Here is a 14,404-nt window from a genome sequence, read left to right as displayed (position 1 = left end):
GCCTTCCTCCAGCTCAAAGTCATAGCCGTCCATCCTATCACTACAAGCCCTCGTAAGGAGTCCCTCCCCAGCTTTCTTGTAGTCTTCTTCAGATACTGGAAGGCTGCTCTAAGGTCTCCCTGGAGCCTTCTCTTTTCCAGGCTAAACAGCCCCAACTCTCTCAGTCTGTCCCTATAGCAGAGGTACTCCAGCTCCCTGACCATCTTCATGGCCCTCTTCTGGACCCAGTCCAGCAGTTTGATGCTCCTCTTATGATGGGGGCACCAGAACTGGGCGTGGTGCTCCAGGTGAGGTCTCACAAGAGCTGCACATACATAGATCAGTTCCAGTACAGACAGGCACTTCCAGCTACTGCAAATGCTACCTTTTTTGCTTTAGATTGATTTCCTCAGGAAAATGAAAAGCTGGCAACAGCAGTAAATAAAGAAAACAACTGCTTTGGAAAAATAACACTTCAGACTTTGGGCTGATAATGTTGTTACCATCAGACACTCCAGTCGCACTGAACCAGAAAATGCCTTCAACTCACACTACCCAGAAGTCAGAATACATCAGATGCTGCTCTGGATGCATTTGATGAGTGGTTTCTCTTTCCGCATTCAGAAATTGACTGCTCTTCCCTCCCAAAGCCTCCAATTTGCAATATGAAAACCTCTATTCACATACTGTGGTGTCACCCTGCAAGTTCTGCCTCCCTATTTCAGACTACCGCCACAACACTGTCATTGCCTAGAAGGAATACTGCTTGTCTGCACTCAAGCTGAAAGGTGAAGAACACTGATTTACACTCAAAGACACAATTGGAAAAGCCCTCAGTACTTCATAGCTGACACTCCCATCTCCTGCAGCTATGGCTTGTGTGTGTTTGCTTTCACCCACGTCTCAAAAGCGTTGCATAAAGCCCCAACAGAGATGGTTACCAAGTCACTGCAGACCCCAAGCTGTTTCTGACCTCCTAGTACTTAGGTATCTTTCACAAAACTACTGTCGCTTCAAATAAGGAGGTAAGAAAAAAGAAAACAGCAACAAAAGAAAAACTACAGAACCTAAAATGAAGGCTCTGAAGACCTGGACTAGGGATAAGCAAACAACTCCATGTGAAGATTGGGATAAATAAGCTATTTTACACTTCAAACAGAAGAGAAGCCATGTCAGATTTTAGAAAAGGAAGAAACCTGGGAAAATGATGATGGAAAGCTGTGTATAGCCCATAAAATGTGCTGAAATTTGCCCTTGCACATGCCTAAGAACATAGTCCTGTAATTCCAGCTGCAGTCCCGGAGGCTGTCCCTTCAGCAGCCTCGGAACAAGCCAAGATGCACTGCACCATTACACTGCTTGGCAGAAGCAGGTCTATCAGCACAAGGGTCATTTTCACCTCTGTGTTACTATTCTTAGCTCTTTCAGCAAAAAGCAAGAACAAAGCCATTTCAAAAAGCCTTCCCCTAAGTTGCTCTGCAAAACCACACCAAGATAGACCCCAGGGCAGGAAGGGAGCTGTTTGCCATCCTCTCGCTTACCCCCAGCTCACCTTCATGCCAACCTCCCTCCCTGTGCACAGCCTCCACACTTCATTTCAGCAGCAACTCCTTCCTGGGAAACACTGAGCATCCTCAGCTCTGAGTCTCCACACACTGGGGCTGGCTTGGCTGCCAGGTTTGCTTCCCATACACCTTCACAAGCATGTTGTCACATCACATGAATCACAGAATGGCTTAGGTTGGAAGGGACCTCTGAGATCATCTACTCCAGCCCCACTGCCATGGGCATGGACACCTCTCAACTACATTTGATTGCTCAAGGTGTCATCCAATCTGGCTTTGGACACCCCCAGGCAGAAGGCAGCCACAACCTCCCTGGGCAACCTGTTCCAGGGTCTCACCACCCTTGGAACTTCTTCCTAAGCTCCAGTCTAACCCTGCTCCCCCTCACAGCTTCAAACCATTCCCCCTTGTCCTGTCTCTAGACACCCTCATGAGAAGTCCCTCTCAAACTTTCCTGCAGGTTCCCTTCAGGTATTGGAAGGCAGCTATAAGGTCCCCCTGGAGAACAAGCTTTCTTACACTCTCATCCAGGTTGCAGTTCAGTGTTACCCTCACAAGATTTCATTGCTGGCACAGGGATGATGTTGCAAGCCTGGCCTCACAAACCTCCAATGCAGGTATTGGTACACAAGCAATTCCAAGTGACACGTGCAGTGATATGCCATGCCAGGTAACCATCACTAAATGAAGCTTCAGAGAATTACCAGCCCACTAACCTCCTCCTGAAAGTGCTTCCTATCTGGTAGTTTTACCTTTCTTTTCCTCAGGGCTAAGTGTTTAAAGATGAAACTGGGAGATTTATTCCCGCTTCAGAACCGCCATGGGTTAGGGCTGGCAGCTAAACATGAGACAAATGCTCTCAAACCAGGACAAGAACCAGTCAAACAGATGATATTTTAGTGGGGGGGGGGGTAGGAGGAAGCAACAAACCAAAACAGTAGGTAAGAATTCCTTCCCAGTCTGCAGAGGAATTTTTACAAAGCCTTAGCAAATCCACTTACAAACAGAAGGCTGGAGCACCTCTCCTATGAGGACAGAGTGAGAGAGTTGGGGCTATTCAGTCTAGAGAACAGAAGGGTCTGAGGAGACCTTATTGTGGCCTTCCAGTATCTGAAGAGGGCTACAAGAAAGCTGGAGAGGGACTTTTGAGGGTGTCAGGGAGTGATAGGACTGGGGGGATTGAGCAAAACTAGAAGTGGGGAGATTCAGATTGGATGTTAGGAAGAATTCTTCCCCATGAGGGTGGGGAGAGACTGGCAGAGGTTGCCCAGGGAAGTGGTAGAAGCCTCATCCCTGGAGGTTCTTAAGGCCAGGCTGGATGTGGCTGTGAGCAACCTGCTGTGGTGTGAGGTGTCCCTGCCCATGGCAGGGGGTTGGAACTGGCTGAGCCTTGAGGTCCCTTCCAGCCCTGACAATTCTGTGATTCTATGATTCTGACGAGATTCTCACCCGTAGCTCTGAACCCAGAACGCTAGGACGCATCAGAACATTCAGGATGAGCACAGTGACACAAGGCAGGCCATGTGTTTCATTCAGAGCTTCCATATTCCAGCCCTGTGCCAGTCTGCAGCACCAGCAGCAGCCTGGCTCTCCGGTGCCACCGTTCCCACGTGCGGATGCACCTCTGCCTCCCGCGCCCACAAGCGCTCACACAGGCACACAGCACAGCAGAGCAGGAAACAGATCCAATCCTCTACACACTCCACAAACACTTGTGAAAGCAAAGGGAAGGGCAGAGCCTGCAGCTCCTCCTCCTCTTACTGGCACTGCCAGCTTGAAATGCTGAAACTAAACACACGGAAATAGGATTAACATTTGGCAGCGGCTTGTTGTCTGCCATGCTTCGTGTCTGCCCAGGCACATCTCCAACAAAAGATTCACAAACTGATAACAAAATATCTGCACTTTCTGCAACCAGAGCACTGACAGCCCAGCACCAAAAAGGCCAATTCCAGCTGCACAGAGCACACTGCAAACTATTTAGGTGTCCTACCACACCAAAAAAAAAAAAAAAATCCCACATTTCTGGATGTATTTTTCCTTTATTTCCAGTTCTCTTCCACTTCCCTCCTTGCCTGTTGTCAAACAGCAACATTAGGATTTATAAATAATTTTTCCAGGAACAGTATCTTAAGGGGGCGGGCAAGAAAGCTGGGGAGGGACTTTTTAGGGTGTCAGGTAATGATATGGCTAGGGTGAATGAAAAAAAAAATAGAAATGGGTAGATCCAGATTGGATGGTAGGAAGAAATTCCTCACCAGAAGGGTGGTGGGAGACTGGAAGAGGTTGCCCAGGGAGATGGTAGAAGCCTCATCCCTGGAGGTTTTTAAGGCCAGACTGGATGTGGCTCTGAGCAACCTGCTGTAGTGTGAGGTGTCCTTGCCCATGGCAGGAGGGGTTGGAACTGGCTGAGCCTTGAGGTCCCTTCCAACCCTGACAATTCTATGATTCTATTAGGATTTATAAATGAATTTTCACCTTCTTCTTAACCCCAGCTTTCCCCTCTGCCATGTAACAACACTACAACAGCCACAGGTTTCATGCAGTTGTTCTACAGCAGCCCCTGAAAATGCAGAATGAAAGCTGTACTCTGCTTTTCAATACACAACCCAGGGATCTTAAAAGCCATCACAGGTCTAATGACTTCAGTGACTTTTGGCAGCCTGATCTACTTTTAGAAAGAGTATCCCAGCATCTCTATTTGTGGCTCTTCCCTTCTCAGTGCAGTCACATTCCAAGGTTTCAATGCAGGAACCACAGAGCGGTGTTAAGAAGAGATGTTCAGGTTCATTAACTACAGAGGAAAACACAGAAGGATGAAACTGAGCCAGGAGTACTTGACTCCAGCTCAGCCCAAGTGGAAGCAAACTACTGGACCATTACAGTGAAAACCCAGAGCTGAAAAAAGCTGGAAGTTGCCTCCAAGCACTCCAGCCTGTTAGTGCTGTCAGTAGCACAAAGGTGTCTGTGCCAAAAGGAAGAGAAGAGAGAAATCCGTGGGGCCAAAATGATCACAGACAGTTTTCACTTCCAAGACAGTATTGTGGGAAGTGCTATGTCAGACATAAAAATATTACATTCATTCAGAGTCACAGGGGCCTGAGAAGGAATCTTAGATTTCCATGGCTCAAAATACTATAGTATAGAAAATACTAAATAAACCAAAACTTATAAAGAAAGAACACTCATCAATAGTTGGCTGTAAACTGAAAACTGTATGAGGAGGAAACTTGGATTTTTCCATGGTTCAAAATTACAACAGTAAAGAAAATACTAAAATAAAACTTGTACAGCAGGAACACTCTTCAATACCTGGCTGTAAACCACATGCAGAACACTAAATAAATGGAAGCAAAACGTCTTTTCCAAACTATGTGAAGCCTGCTTTAGGTGTTTTACTAGGCAAGAAACACCCAGTTCAGCCTATACTGGTCCAAACCTCCAACTACAGAACACCAGCAGCACTGCATTATTCCCCTCTGGGTAAACATTACCATTAGACACATGTCAAAAAAGCTAAAAGCACATCAAACAAGCTACATTTATCAAAGTAGAATAATAATGCAAGACAATTCTGCTGGCTACTGACAGATGCTTTGACCCAGTGGCACAAAACACAACAGCTCCAAGACATACAAAAAAGACATCAAATAAAAACAAAGGTAAAATATTAAGAGCTCATATACATGGAGGGGCAGAAAGCTAGAAACAAACACACTCTGAAGCTGGCCATAAACACAGCAAGACCCACTCCTATATGGGTGAATTCATTAAAATCTTCAGGAATCACAGAATGCAGAGTTGGAAGGGACCCCAAGGATCAACCTTGTCCAAGTGATAGTGTAGATTAAATCACAGAATGCTAGAGGTTGGAAGGGACCTCCAGGGATCGAGTCCAACCCTCCTGCCAAAAGCAGGATCACCCAGGGCAGGTCACAGAGGAACACATCCAGGTGGGCCTTGAAAGTCTCCAGAAGGAGACTCCACAACCTCTCTGGGCAGCCTGCTCCAGGCCTCCAGCACCCTCACTGGAAAGAAGTTTCTCCTCGTGTGGAGGTGAAATCTTCTTTGTTTAAGCTTGTACCCACTGTTCCTTGTCTTATTACTGTGCACCACCAAAGAGCTTGCCCCCCTCCACTTGACCCCCACCCCTCAGCTATTGATAGACATTGATCAGATCCCTCTCAGCCTTCTTCTCTCCACACTAAACAGCCCCAGGGCTCTCAGTCTCTCTTCACAGGGGAGATGCTCAAGTCCCCTGATCATCCTCACGGCTCTCCCCTGGATTTTCTCCAGCAGGCCTCTGTCTCTCTTGAACTGGGAAGCCCAAAACTGGACACAGTATTCCAGGTGTGGTCTCATCAGGGAAGAGCAGAGGGGCAGAAGAACCTCCCTCGACCTGCTGGACACACTTTTCTTGATGCACTCCAGGATACCACTGGCTTTCTTGGCCAATTAAATGAGCTGGCCTAGCACCCTCTCAAGCTGAGTCTTTAAATTGCCCAATGCAGGGGAATCCACTGCTTCCCCTGGGAGATGATTCCAATGTCTGACTGTTCTCACTGTGAAAAAATCTTCTGTCTAACCTCACTTAACTACAAAGGACAGCAGCATACTCCAGTTCTCTGACAGTGGGCAATTTAATCACAGTATCACAGTACATTAGAGGTTGGAAGGGACCTTTTCCACTTGAAACACCTACAGAAGACCTTTTCCACAGAACACCTTTTCCACTTGGAACAGCCCTCTGGACAAAACTGTGTTACTAGAGGATACCACAAACCACTGAGCCGCTGTGCTTTGATGAGACAGAAATGAATCATCTAAATTCACACCAGCAAAAGCAAGTCATTAACACCAGCCAGCACCTAGCTAATGGACTAGGAGAATGATAAATAGATAAACATTTGCAAATGAAGAAATCCAGCACACAGAGCACAAGCATTTCTTCAGTGGTGATGAGCACAGTCAGTTAGTGGGCAGCAGTACAAACTGCTTCACAGCAAAGAGAATTCACTGCTAACATGCACGGAAGGATGCAGCTGGAAGGAAAACAGCTCCAACATGTAGGGCACTCCTTCTAGAGCAACTCACCAACTCAAGAGGTTTTTTTTTTTCCTCACTCACTACAAAAACCAGAAGGCAAGTACAGGAAGAACAGACCCCAGTCACACCACAGATCCCTTCTGAAAATGCCACACTCAAGTCTTGGTCACATCACAGCAGCAAACCTAAGGTAAACTGGCAAAGTTCCCAGGCTAGCAATGAGAATCAGTGAATGACCCCAACAAAATACCTACCTAAGCATCTGGAGCCTAGCAAGTGCCTGGGTTAGACAGCCCCTTCTGAACAGCACCTTCAGAGGTAAATGTTTTTTCTCCCAACACATCCAACCCCTTTCAAGCATCCCAAAGCATCCAGGAGCAAAGGCTGCAGGGATATTGCCTAGTTCCAGCATACAAAAATAAACCCTTTTTACTACTTAATCAGATTGTGAAAGAGACATTAAATATATTCTTCATTAAAATTAGACATTGAATGTCTTCGTTCCCTACACAACTCAAACATGTTCATCCCCCTAGAGCGGGCACTGGCGAGGCCACACCTCAAATACTAGGATTAGTTTTGTGCCCCTCACTGCAAGGAGGACATTGAGGTGCTGGAGCAGGTCCAGAGAAGGACAAAGCTGGGGAAGGGTCTAAAGAACAAGAAGGGAATCTGGAGCAGTTTTGATGAGTGGCTAAAGGAAAGAGAGTCATTCAGCCTTGAGAAAAGGAGGCTCAGGGGAGACCTCACTCTCTTCTGTAGAGGAGGGTAGACTTAGATTAGACATTAAGAAGTTCTTCACTTTGAGGGTGGGGAGACACTGGAACAGGTTGCCCAGGGAGGTGGTGGAAGCCTCATCCCTGGAGGTTTTTAAGGCCAGGCTGGATGTGGCTCTGGGCAACCTGCTGTAGTTTGAGGTACCCCTGCCCATGGCAGGGGGTTTGGAACTAGATAATCCTTGAGGTCCCTTCCAACCCTGACAATTCTGTGATACAACTCCCTGGAAGGAGGCTGGAGCAAAGTGGGGATCAGGGTCTTCTCTTAAGCAACAGGAGAAGAGGAAACAGCCTCAAGTTGTGCCAGGGCAGGTATAGGCTGGACTCTAGGATAAGCCCTGGAACAGGCTGCCCAGAGCAGTGGAGTCACCATCCCTGGAAGGATTTAAAAAACATGTAGAGGTGGTGACCTGGCAGTGTTGGGTTAACAGTTGGACTTAAAGGCCTCGTCTAACCAAAATGATTCTCTGATTCTCTCTTACGGCTGTTACACCCTCCACAGAACTACCCTAACTCCCAAAGAAGATGACCAACAGAATGCTGCCAGTTCCTTCACTCCCTTTAGTAAGGGCAGCTTTAATTTCAAAAAAATAAACAAATAAAAAGCTGGTTTAAGCCATGTGAAAAGGATTTATCACAAACTGATAGCCTGCTTGCTTTGTAAAATTAAGTACTCTCTTCTGCATGAATATTAAACAGTAAAAGCAAATTAAAAAACACTTATAGCACCTCAGAGCAGAAAAAGCCAGGGCTGCCACTGTCCTACAGAGCTCTGCACCTCCACACCCCTAAACTGTGCTTCTCTATGCCTATGGAATTAAACAGGATTACCACTTTCATCCTGCCAATTTAACTGGAGAACGAAATCAATAGCATCCAATCAGTAAAATATAATCCTGGTTTCCACAGCACTGAGACATTTTCTCTATTAAGGGCTGATTTGCTCTTTTTTTAAGATCAATAACTTCAGAGCACTATCCTGAACTATTCCAGGTGTAGAGATCTATTTCAGCCCCCTGAATTCCTGAGACAGCACCCAGGCTAAACAAGCAGAGCTCACTGCATCAGCTGCTGTTTCCACACAGTGGGCTAAGCTTTGCAGGGCTTGAACCACCACTCTTCCCACTCAGCCAAAAGGAAAGAAACCTGCTCTGTACCTAGCACTCAAGTTGAATGCATCAGAAGGGCAACAAAGCTGGGGAAGGGTCTGGAGCACAGGGCTGATGAGGAGCAGCTGAGGAACCTGGGGGTGTTCAGTCTGGGGAAACGGAGAGTAAGGGGAGACCTCATTGCTCTCCACAGCTCCCTGAAAGGAGGTTGCAGTGAGGTAGGGTTGGGCTCTTCTGCCTAGTATCAGGGGACAGAAGGAGAGGACATGGCCTGAAATTGTGCCAGGGGAGGGTTAGGTTTGAGAACAAGTAACATTTCTTTGCTTCAAGAGTGGGCAGGGATTGGAACAGGCTGCCAGGGAGTGATGGAGTCCCCAACCCTGGAAGTGTTCCAGAAACCTGTGCACTTGGGGACATGATTTAATGGCCATAGTGGTGTTGGGTTGACAGTTGGACTCAATCGTGGAGGTCTTTTCCAACTGAAACAACTCTGTGATCCTATGAAATTGCCATCTTGGCCCTGCAGACAGCTGATTTCTCCTACTGAAGTTCATGAAAATCCCTACAAATGGGTTAAGCAGAAGCAGAATGAAGTCTCATTTCCACTGATGGACACTAGAACAGCTTTCTTGTGGGAAATGAGCACTAATTACTTACTGGCAAGAGTTTCAGTTCTACCTCCTCACAGCCAAGGCAGAGTGAAATTGGAAAAATCCTGCACTTACAAAAACCCTGCACATTTGGAACAGTCAGCAACAAACACCAGCACACATCAACACTCCCATGCCAAACCAGTGATGGGGCAAAAATGTCCTTTCAAAGCCTCTATCATCCTCAGGCCAGGTTGCTGTTGCACAAGTTAAATGGTTTTATAGTTTGGAAGCAAAGGGTAGCAAACAAATGGTATTGCTCTTGTGTAGTTTTCCTAACTCCCACAATTTCCACTGTGACTTCTTATTGCCCTCCTCCTCTTGGCAATGCACTGAGCTGCAGTTAGGTGCCTGCACTGTTTTCAGATCTCTCTGAGCAGCTCTGGTCGAAGGTCGGCCAGCTCTAAGTGACAAGAAATAACCAAACAGCCTCATTTTTATAAAGAAACATCTACTGCAATTAACTGAAATGGCTTTGCTAAGTTATCCCCTATTACAAGAAGGATAGGGATCTGCTGGAAGGTGTCCAGACAATGGCCACAAGGATGAGCAGAGGGCTGGAGCTGCTCTGCTACGCAGACAGACTGAGAGAGTTGGGGCTGCTGTCTGGAGAAGAGAAGGCTCCCAGGAGACCTTCTTGTGGCCTTCCAGGATCTGAAGGGGGCTCCAGGAAAGCTGGGGAAGGACTTTTTAGGGTGTCAGGGAGTGATAGGACTGGGGGAATAGAGCAAAAATGGAAATGGGAAGATTCAGATTGGATGTTAGGAAGAAGTTCTTCCCCATGAGGGTGGTGAGACACTGGCACAGGTTGCCCAGGGATGTGGTGGAAACCTCATCCCTGGAGGTTTTTCAGGCTCTGAGCAACTGCAACCTGGATGTGGCTCTGAGCAACCTGATCCTAGTGTGAGGTGTCCCTGTCCATGGCAGGGGGATTGGAACTGGCTGATCCTTGAGGCCCCTTCCACCCTGACAATTCTATGATTCTATAAGTTAGCAAGAGGCAACTTAGCCAAGTGGTGTTTTTTTTACTTATCTATTAAAAAAATTACCATTTCTGTTTGCTGTTTTTCAGTGTGATATTAGGTACAACACTTGCAGGTTTTACACTGAAATGCTAGTTATCAAGATGACTAACTAACCAAACCCAGGCTGCAAAAGCCATATGCAACTTAGACACTTCCAGCTGAGGTCAAGCAACACAACAACGCAGCACCACAACCCACGTTGAAAGGCACCTGGGCTCACAGGTTCTTGGAACAACAGCTCACCCTCACCAAAACCATGCTCCAGCACCCACCCAGCTTCACACTGCTGCTGTTGACACACGTGCACAGGCAGCAGGGCTGGCCTCTGCACACCACAGGAGCTGTAGGCAATCAAACTGCTGCATCCAGGACGCAGGCTGACTGCGATCGAGGAGGATCAGCTGGAGCCCCGTGCTGAAGTGACTTGGGATGTAACTGAGCCCTGGATATTTCTACTCTATTTTTAACCTGGGATATATTTAGAAATAATGAAGAAGCACATACAAACCAGAAACAAATCATGACCTTCTGTTTCTAAGGAACCCAGATGATCCACACTCCCATCATCTGCAGCTTTCCATACACCACTTGTACCCCAGAGAAGAAGCCTCCTCCACAGCAGCACACCCTGCACCAGTGGTCTGCAATCAACATGCTGCTCAGAAGAACAGACTGGGGAGCCTTGTGCAGCTTTCATGGCCACCACCTCATTCAGATTTCAGGCCCACCCAGCTTAACCTTTAACACCACCACACACATTGATTCCATAGACTTCAAGAATCATAGAATGGGTCTGGGTTGGAAGGGTCCTCCAAAAGCCATCCAGTCCAACCCCCTCTGCGCTCAGCAGGGACATCGTCCACTGGATCAGGCTGCCCAGAGCCCTCTTGAGCGTCACCTTGAATAGCTCCGGGGATGGGACCACAACCACCTCCCCAGGCAACCCCTTCCAGTGTTCCAGCACACTCATGGTGCAGAACCTGTTCCTAACGTCCAATCTAAATTTGCTCTGCTCTAGCTTGAAGCCATTCCCCTCATCCTATCGCTACTTTGCAAACAGTCTCTCTCCATCCCTCTTGTAGCCCCCTTCAGGTACTGGAAGGCTGCTATTAGGTGTCCCAAGAGCCTCCTCTTTTCCAGGCTCAACAACCCCAACTCCCTCAGCCTGTCTTTGTAAGAAGGCAGGAGGAGCCAGAACACCCTTCCCACTTCTGAATATCCTAATTTACCACCTTACTGCTGCATACAGGTTGCCACAGATGTTCTACTAAGGCTTAAAAGCAGCACTAGTTTCAATTTTATTCTTAATAATCTAATCCTATATAGATCAAAGTTTTTACTTTCATCTCAAGTCAGTTGCAAACAGTTCCAAGAGGCAAGATTTAACTTAATTCAATGCTTGTTCCTTACTACTGATTTGAGGGCTGGAAGGCTTTAGTCGCTTTTTCTAAGTGAAAAATTCTCCTAATTCTGCAATCAGTAGCTTCTACTTTATTTGCAAATCAACCAAATAGCCCAGGAAACACACTGGTGTTTACAGATACACAAATAAAGTCAATTATACAGATTTTTCCTAAAATAATTCAGCTACACTCTCTTCTTCCTTAGAGAGCAATGCCTGGCTATTTATAGATGGCATCAGATGTCACTGAAAGGGCTACATACAACAAACATGGACTTCCAAATCTCTAACTTCTGCTCATTTATGTTATCTTTACCAACACCAAAAGGCCAGAGGATGGGTTTTGCATTAAAAACCTGCCACTGTGGACATAGCAGCCTACAGCCTTGACAAGCCAAGCCACCAGGCTCACAGCTATACCTCCACCTGGACCTAGAACCTGGTGTTCCTCTGCCTCTCTGGTCCTTTACACCAACCTTTTAAGACTCATCTGAGCACACTAAGAGCTTGAGCTTCACAAAACATGCGTCAGAAGAGGTACCATCAGCTCCCCGTGTAAAACACAAAGGGCAACACTTTCATGCATGAGGTGGAACATCAGCACTCCTTCGAGCAGGGAGGAACTTGAATGTCCCTCTCCCACCAGCCAAATGTGAAAGCATGTGTCAAACATCCTCTATTTAAGTAAAAAATAGTAGTGACCAGGCAGAAAATAGTGTGAATTACAATGAAGCTCATCCACTATGCATGAAGTACCTCATCTCCATTCAGGCACTCAAAAACACCTCTCCCTACTCAGTTATTCCCTCTAAACAACTGCTGCAAACAGCCTCAGGGTCAGGGAAAGCCCAGCTCCTGGTTCTTCCCAGGGGTGAAACAGGACAGTGCCTGCCTGCCTGTCTTCCCACAAAAGAGGGTGAGCAGAGTAGGAGTTCACCAGAACTTCCAAATTTCCACAACGATGCTCCCAAATCCCTGTAGCCAGCTTCACTGCAGGTTTTATTTCACATGTTTCAGCCCATCACTCCCCCCCTTTGCTGACTTAACTCACACCTTTGGCTTCAGCAGATAAAACCTCACCTTGCCAATGTGATTTCCTCAAGCCATAAAGGAGCGAGCAGCAGGACTGTAACTACAGTGAGCTGTCAGCAGAGCAGTAAATACTGACAAAGAATCATCACGTGGCTAGAGCTTACACATCAAAAAAAGTAAACTTATCTGTTACACACACTCTGGAGATCTTTGAATCCAAGTACAATATTTATCAAAAGGAAAGCAAAAAAATAATCTGCTTCATACCTAGAACCTGCAAAGGGAATAAACTGTACTCCCTGTCAACAGGAGTCAGCCTGCATGGTTTACACCAGGGGTATCTAAGCTGAGAGCACCCTTACTGCCTAACATGATTTGAAACAGGGTAATTACATCATTTAAAGATCAGTTTAACCACTCTCTCCTTGCCAAGTTGCTATAAACCAGCAGGTCAGGGGTTTTTTTTCTCCAAATCCCACTTGTACAAAGCTTGCTTTTAAATACCAGGACTTAATCTACAGGGGAGTACATTAAAAAAAATAAATACAAATAAATCCCAGCATTCAACATTGAGGAGCAGATTTTTCTTTCAAGCTCTCTACTAGTAGCTGACCAGGAGGAAAAAAAAGGAGAAAAAAAAAAAGTTACTTTTTAAAGCCAATGTTTTGCAAAAGGAGCAGGCAGCGTTACTGCAAAACTAGAGAGCTTTCTCCAGCATTAAGGGGCTCTCAGAAGAAAGCCTCCCGGTCTGCACACCGTGCTTCATCTGGAGGAGATTATGTTTTTTTCGTAGCCTATAAAAAACCAGGATTCAATAATGGATCATTAAAGGTAACAATGGTAAAAGGTGTGAGAACCACAGCGGCTGAACCGCTGCCAGACCGCTCGTTTCTGGGCCATTGCGGCACAGTTTCCAGGCAAGTTCCCCTCTCTCCACAGGTTGTCTGTCATCGCCTCTCTGCTCACGGGTCCCCACCAGCTCCAACAACGCTCGCCAGGTCTGCAGGCTGAGGTCCCCTGCTCATTCCGGGCGTGCTCCAGCCCACGGACGGCGAGAAGCGCAGGGCGCACAGGTGATTGAGGCTGTAGCAAGGGGCTTCAGGTGCCTCTTGCCTCCCCCGGGCCAGGCGCCGGCAGGGCTCCACACCCGCTTACGGAGGTGTGCAGTGGCCTCTGCTGGTGCGCGCTCCACCGCCCACGCCGTCCCGGCTCCTGCAACCGGAGGGGACCCGGCAGCACCGGCAGCCGCCGCCGTTCGCCGCCCTCCCTCGGGCTCTCCCAGGCCGCCAGCCCCACCGCGCTGAGGCGCCCAAAGGCTCCGCCGGGGGCTCCCCCAGCTCCGCCGCAAGCCCCCTCAGCGCCCGCCACCGCCCCCGGCCGCTCCCTCACACCCCCGTCCCCTCTTCCCCGCGACGCCGCCGCCGCCGCCGCCGCCACCTCCTCGGCGCCCGGCGCCGCGGCTTTCACACTCTGCCCCGGCTCCTTACCTGTGAGAAGGCTTTGGGAGCTGCTCCGAGCGGCGGCGGCGGCCGGGTCCGGCTGCCCGAGCAGAAGGGCGATCCAAAGGGAACCGAGGAGCCGCCGGGCTCTCCCCGCCGCCATCTCTCCGCTCCCCGCGCCCGGCAGCCGGGCACCCAGCGCCAGCCCCTCCTCCCCCCCGGGGGGAGCTTCTCCTGCCTTGCCTGCCGGCCGGGGCGCGCTCCGCCGCTCCTCCGCCGGGCTGCGCCCCTGCGGCACCCCGAGGGAGGCGGCCCTCAGCCGGGCGGCGGGGTTCACGCAGCCGCCCCGGAGAGTGGCCAGCGAGGAGAGCGGGCGGGCGG

The 14,404-nt window shown here is 48.4% G+C and overlaps 1 protein-coding gene across 1 annotated transcript in view; it reads right to left on the bottom strand.

Moving 5' to 3' along the window:
• Nucleotides 1-14,186, bottom strand: part of NEO1 (neogenin 1) — a 303,704-nt gene extending 289,518 nt beyond the window's left edge. Inside the window, exon 1 of the mRNA XM_054387898.1 lies at nt 14,072-14,186. Within this exon, the coding sequence (XP_054243873.1) occupies nt 14,072-14,186 (115 nt within the window). The remainder of the gene's footprint in view (nt 1-14,071) is intronic.
• Nucleotides 14,187-14,404: the final 218 nt, after the last annotated feature.

This window comes from Indicator indicator, chromosome 16 (genome assembly GCF_027791375.1).
Source record: "Indicator indicator isolate 239-I01 chromosome 16, UM_Iind_1.1, whole genome shotgun sequence".
Taxonomy (NCBI): domain Eukaryota; kingdom Metazoa; phylum Chordata; class Aves; order Piciformes; family Indicatoridae; genus Indicator; species Indicator indicator.
Note: the sequence above shows the minus strand (reverse complement) of the source record. Positions and strands in the feature narration are given on the sequence as shown.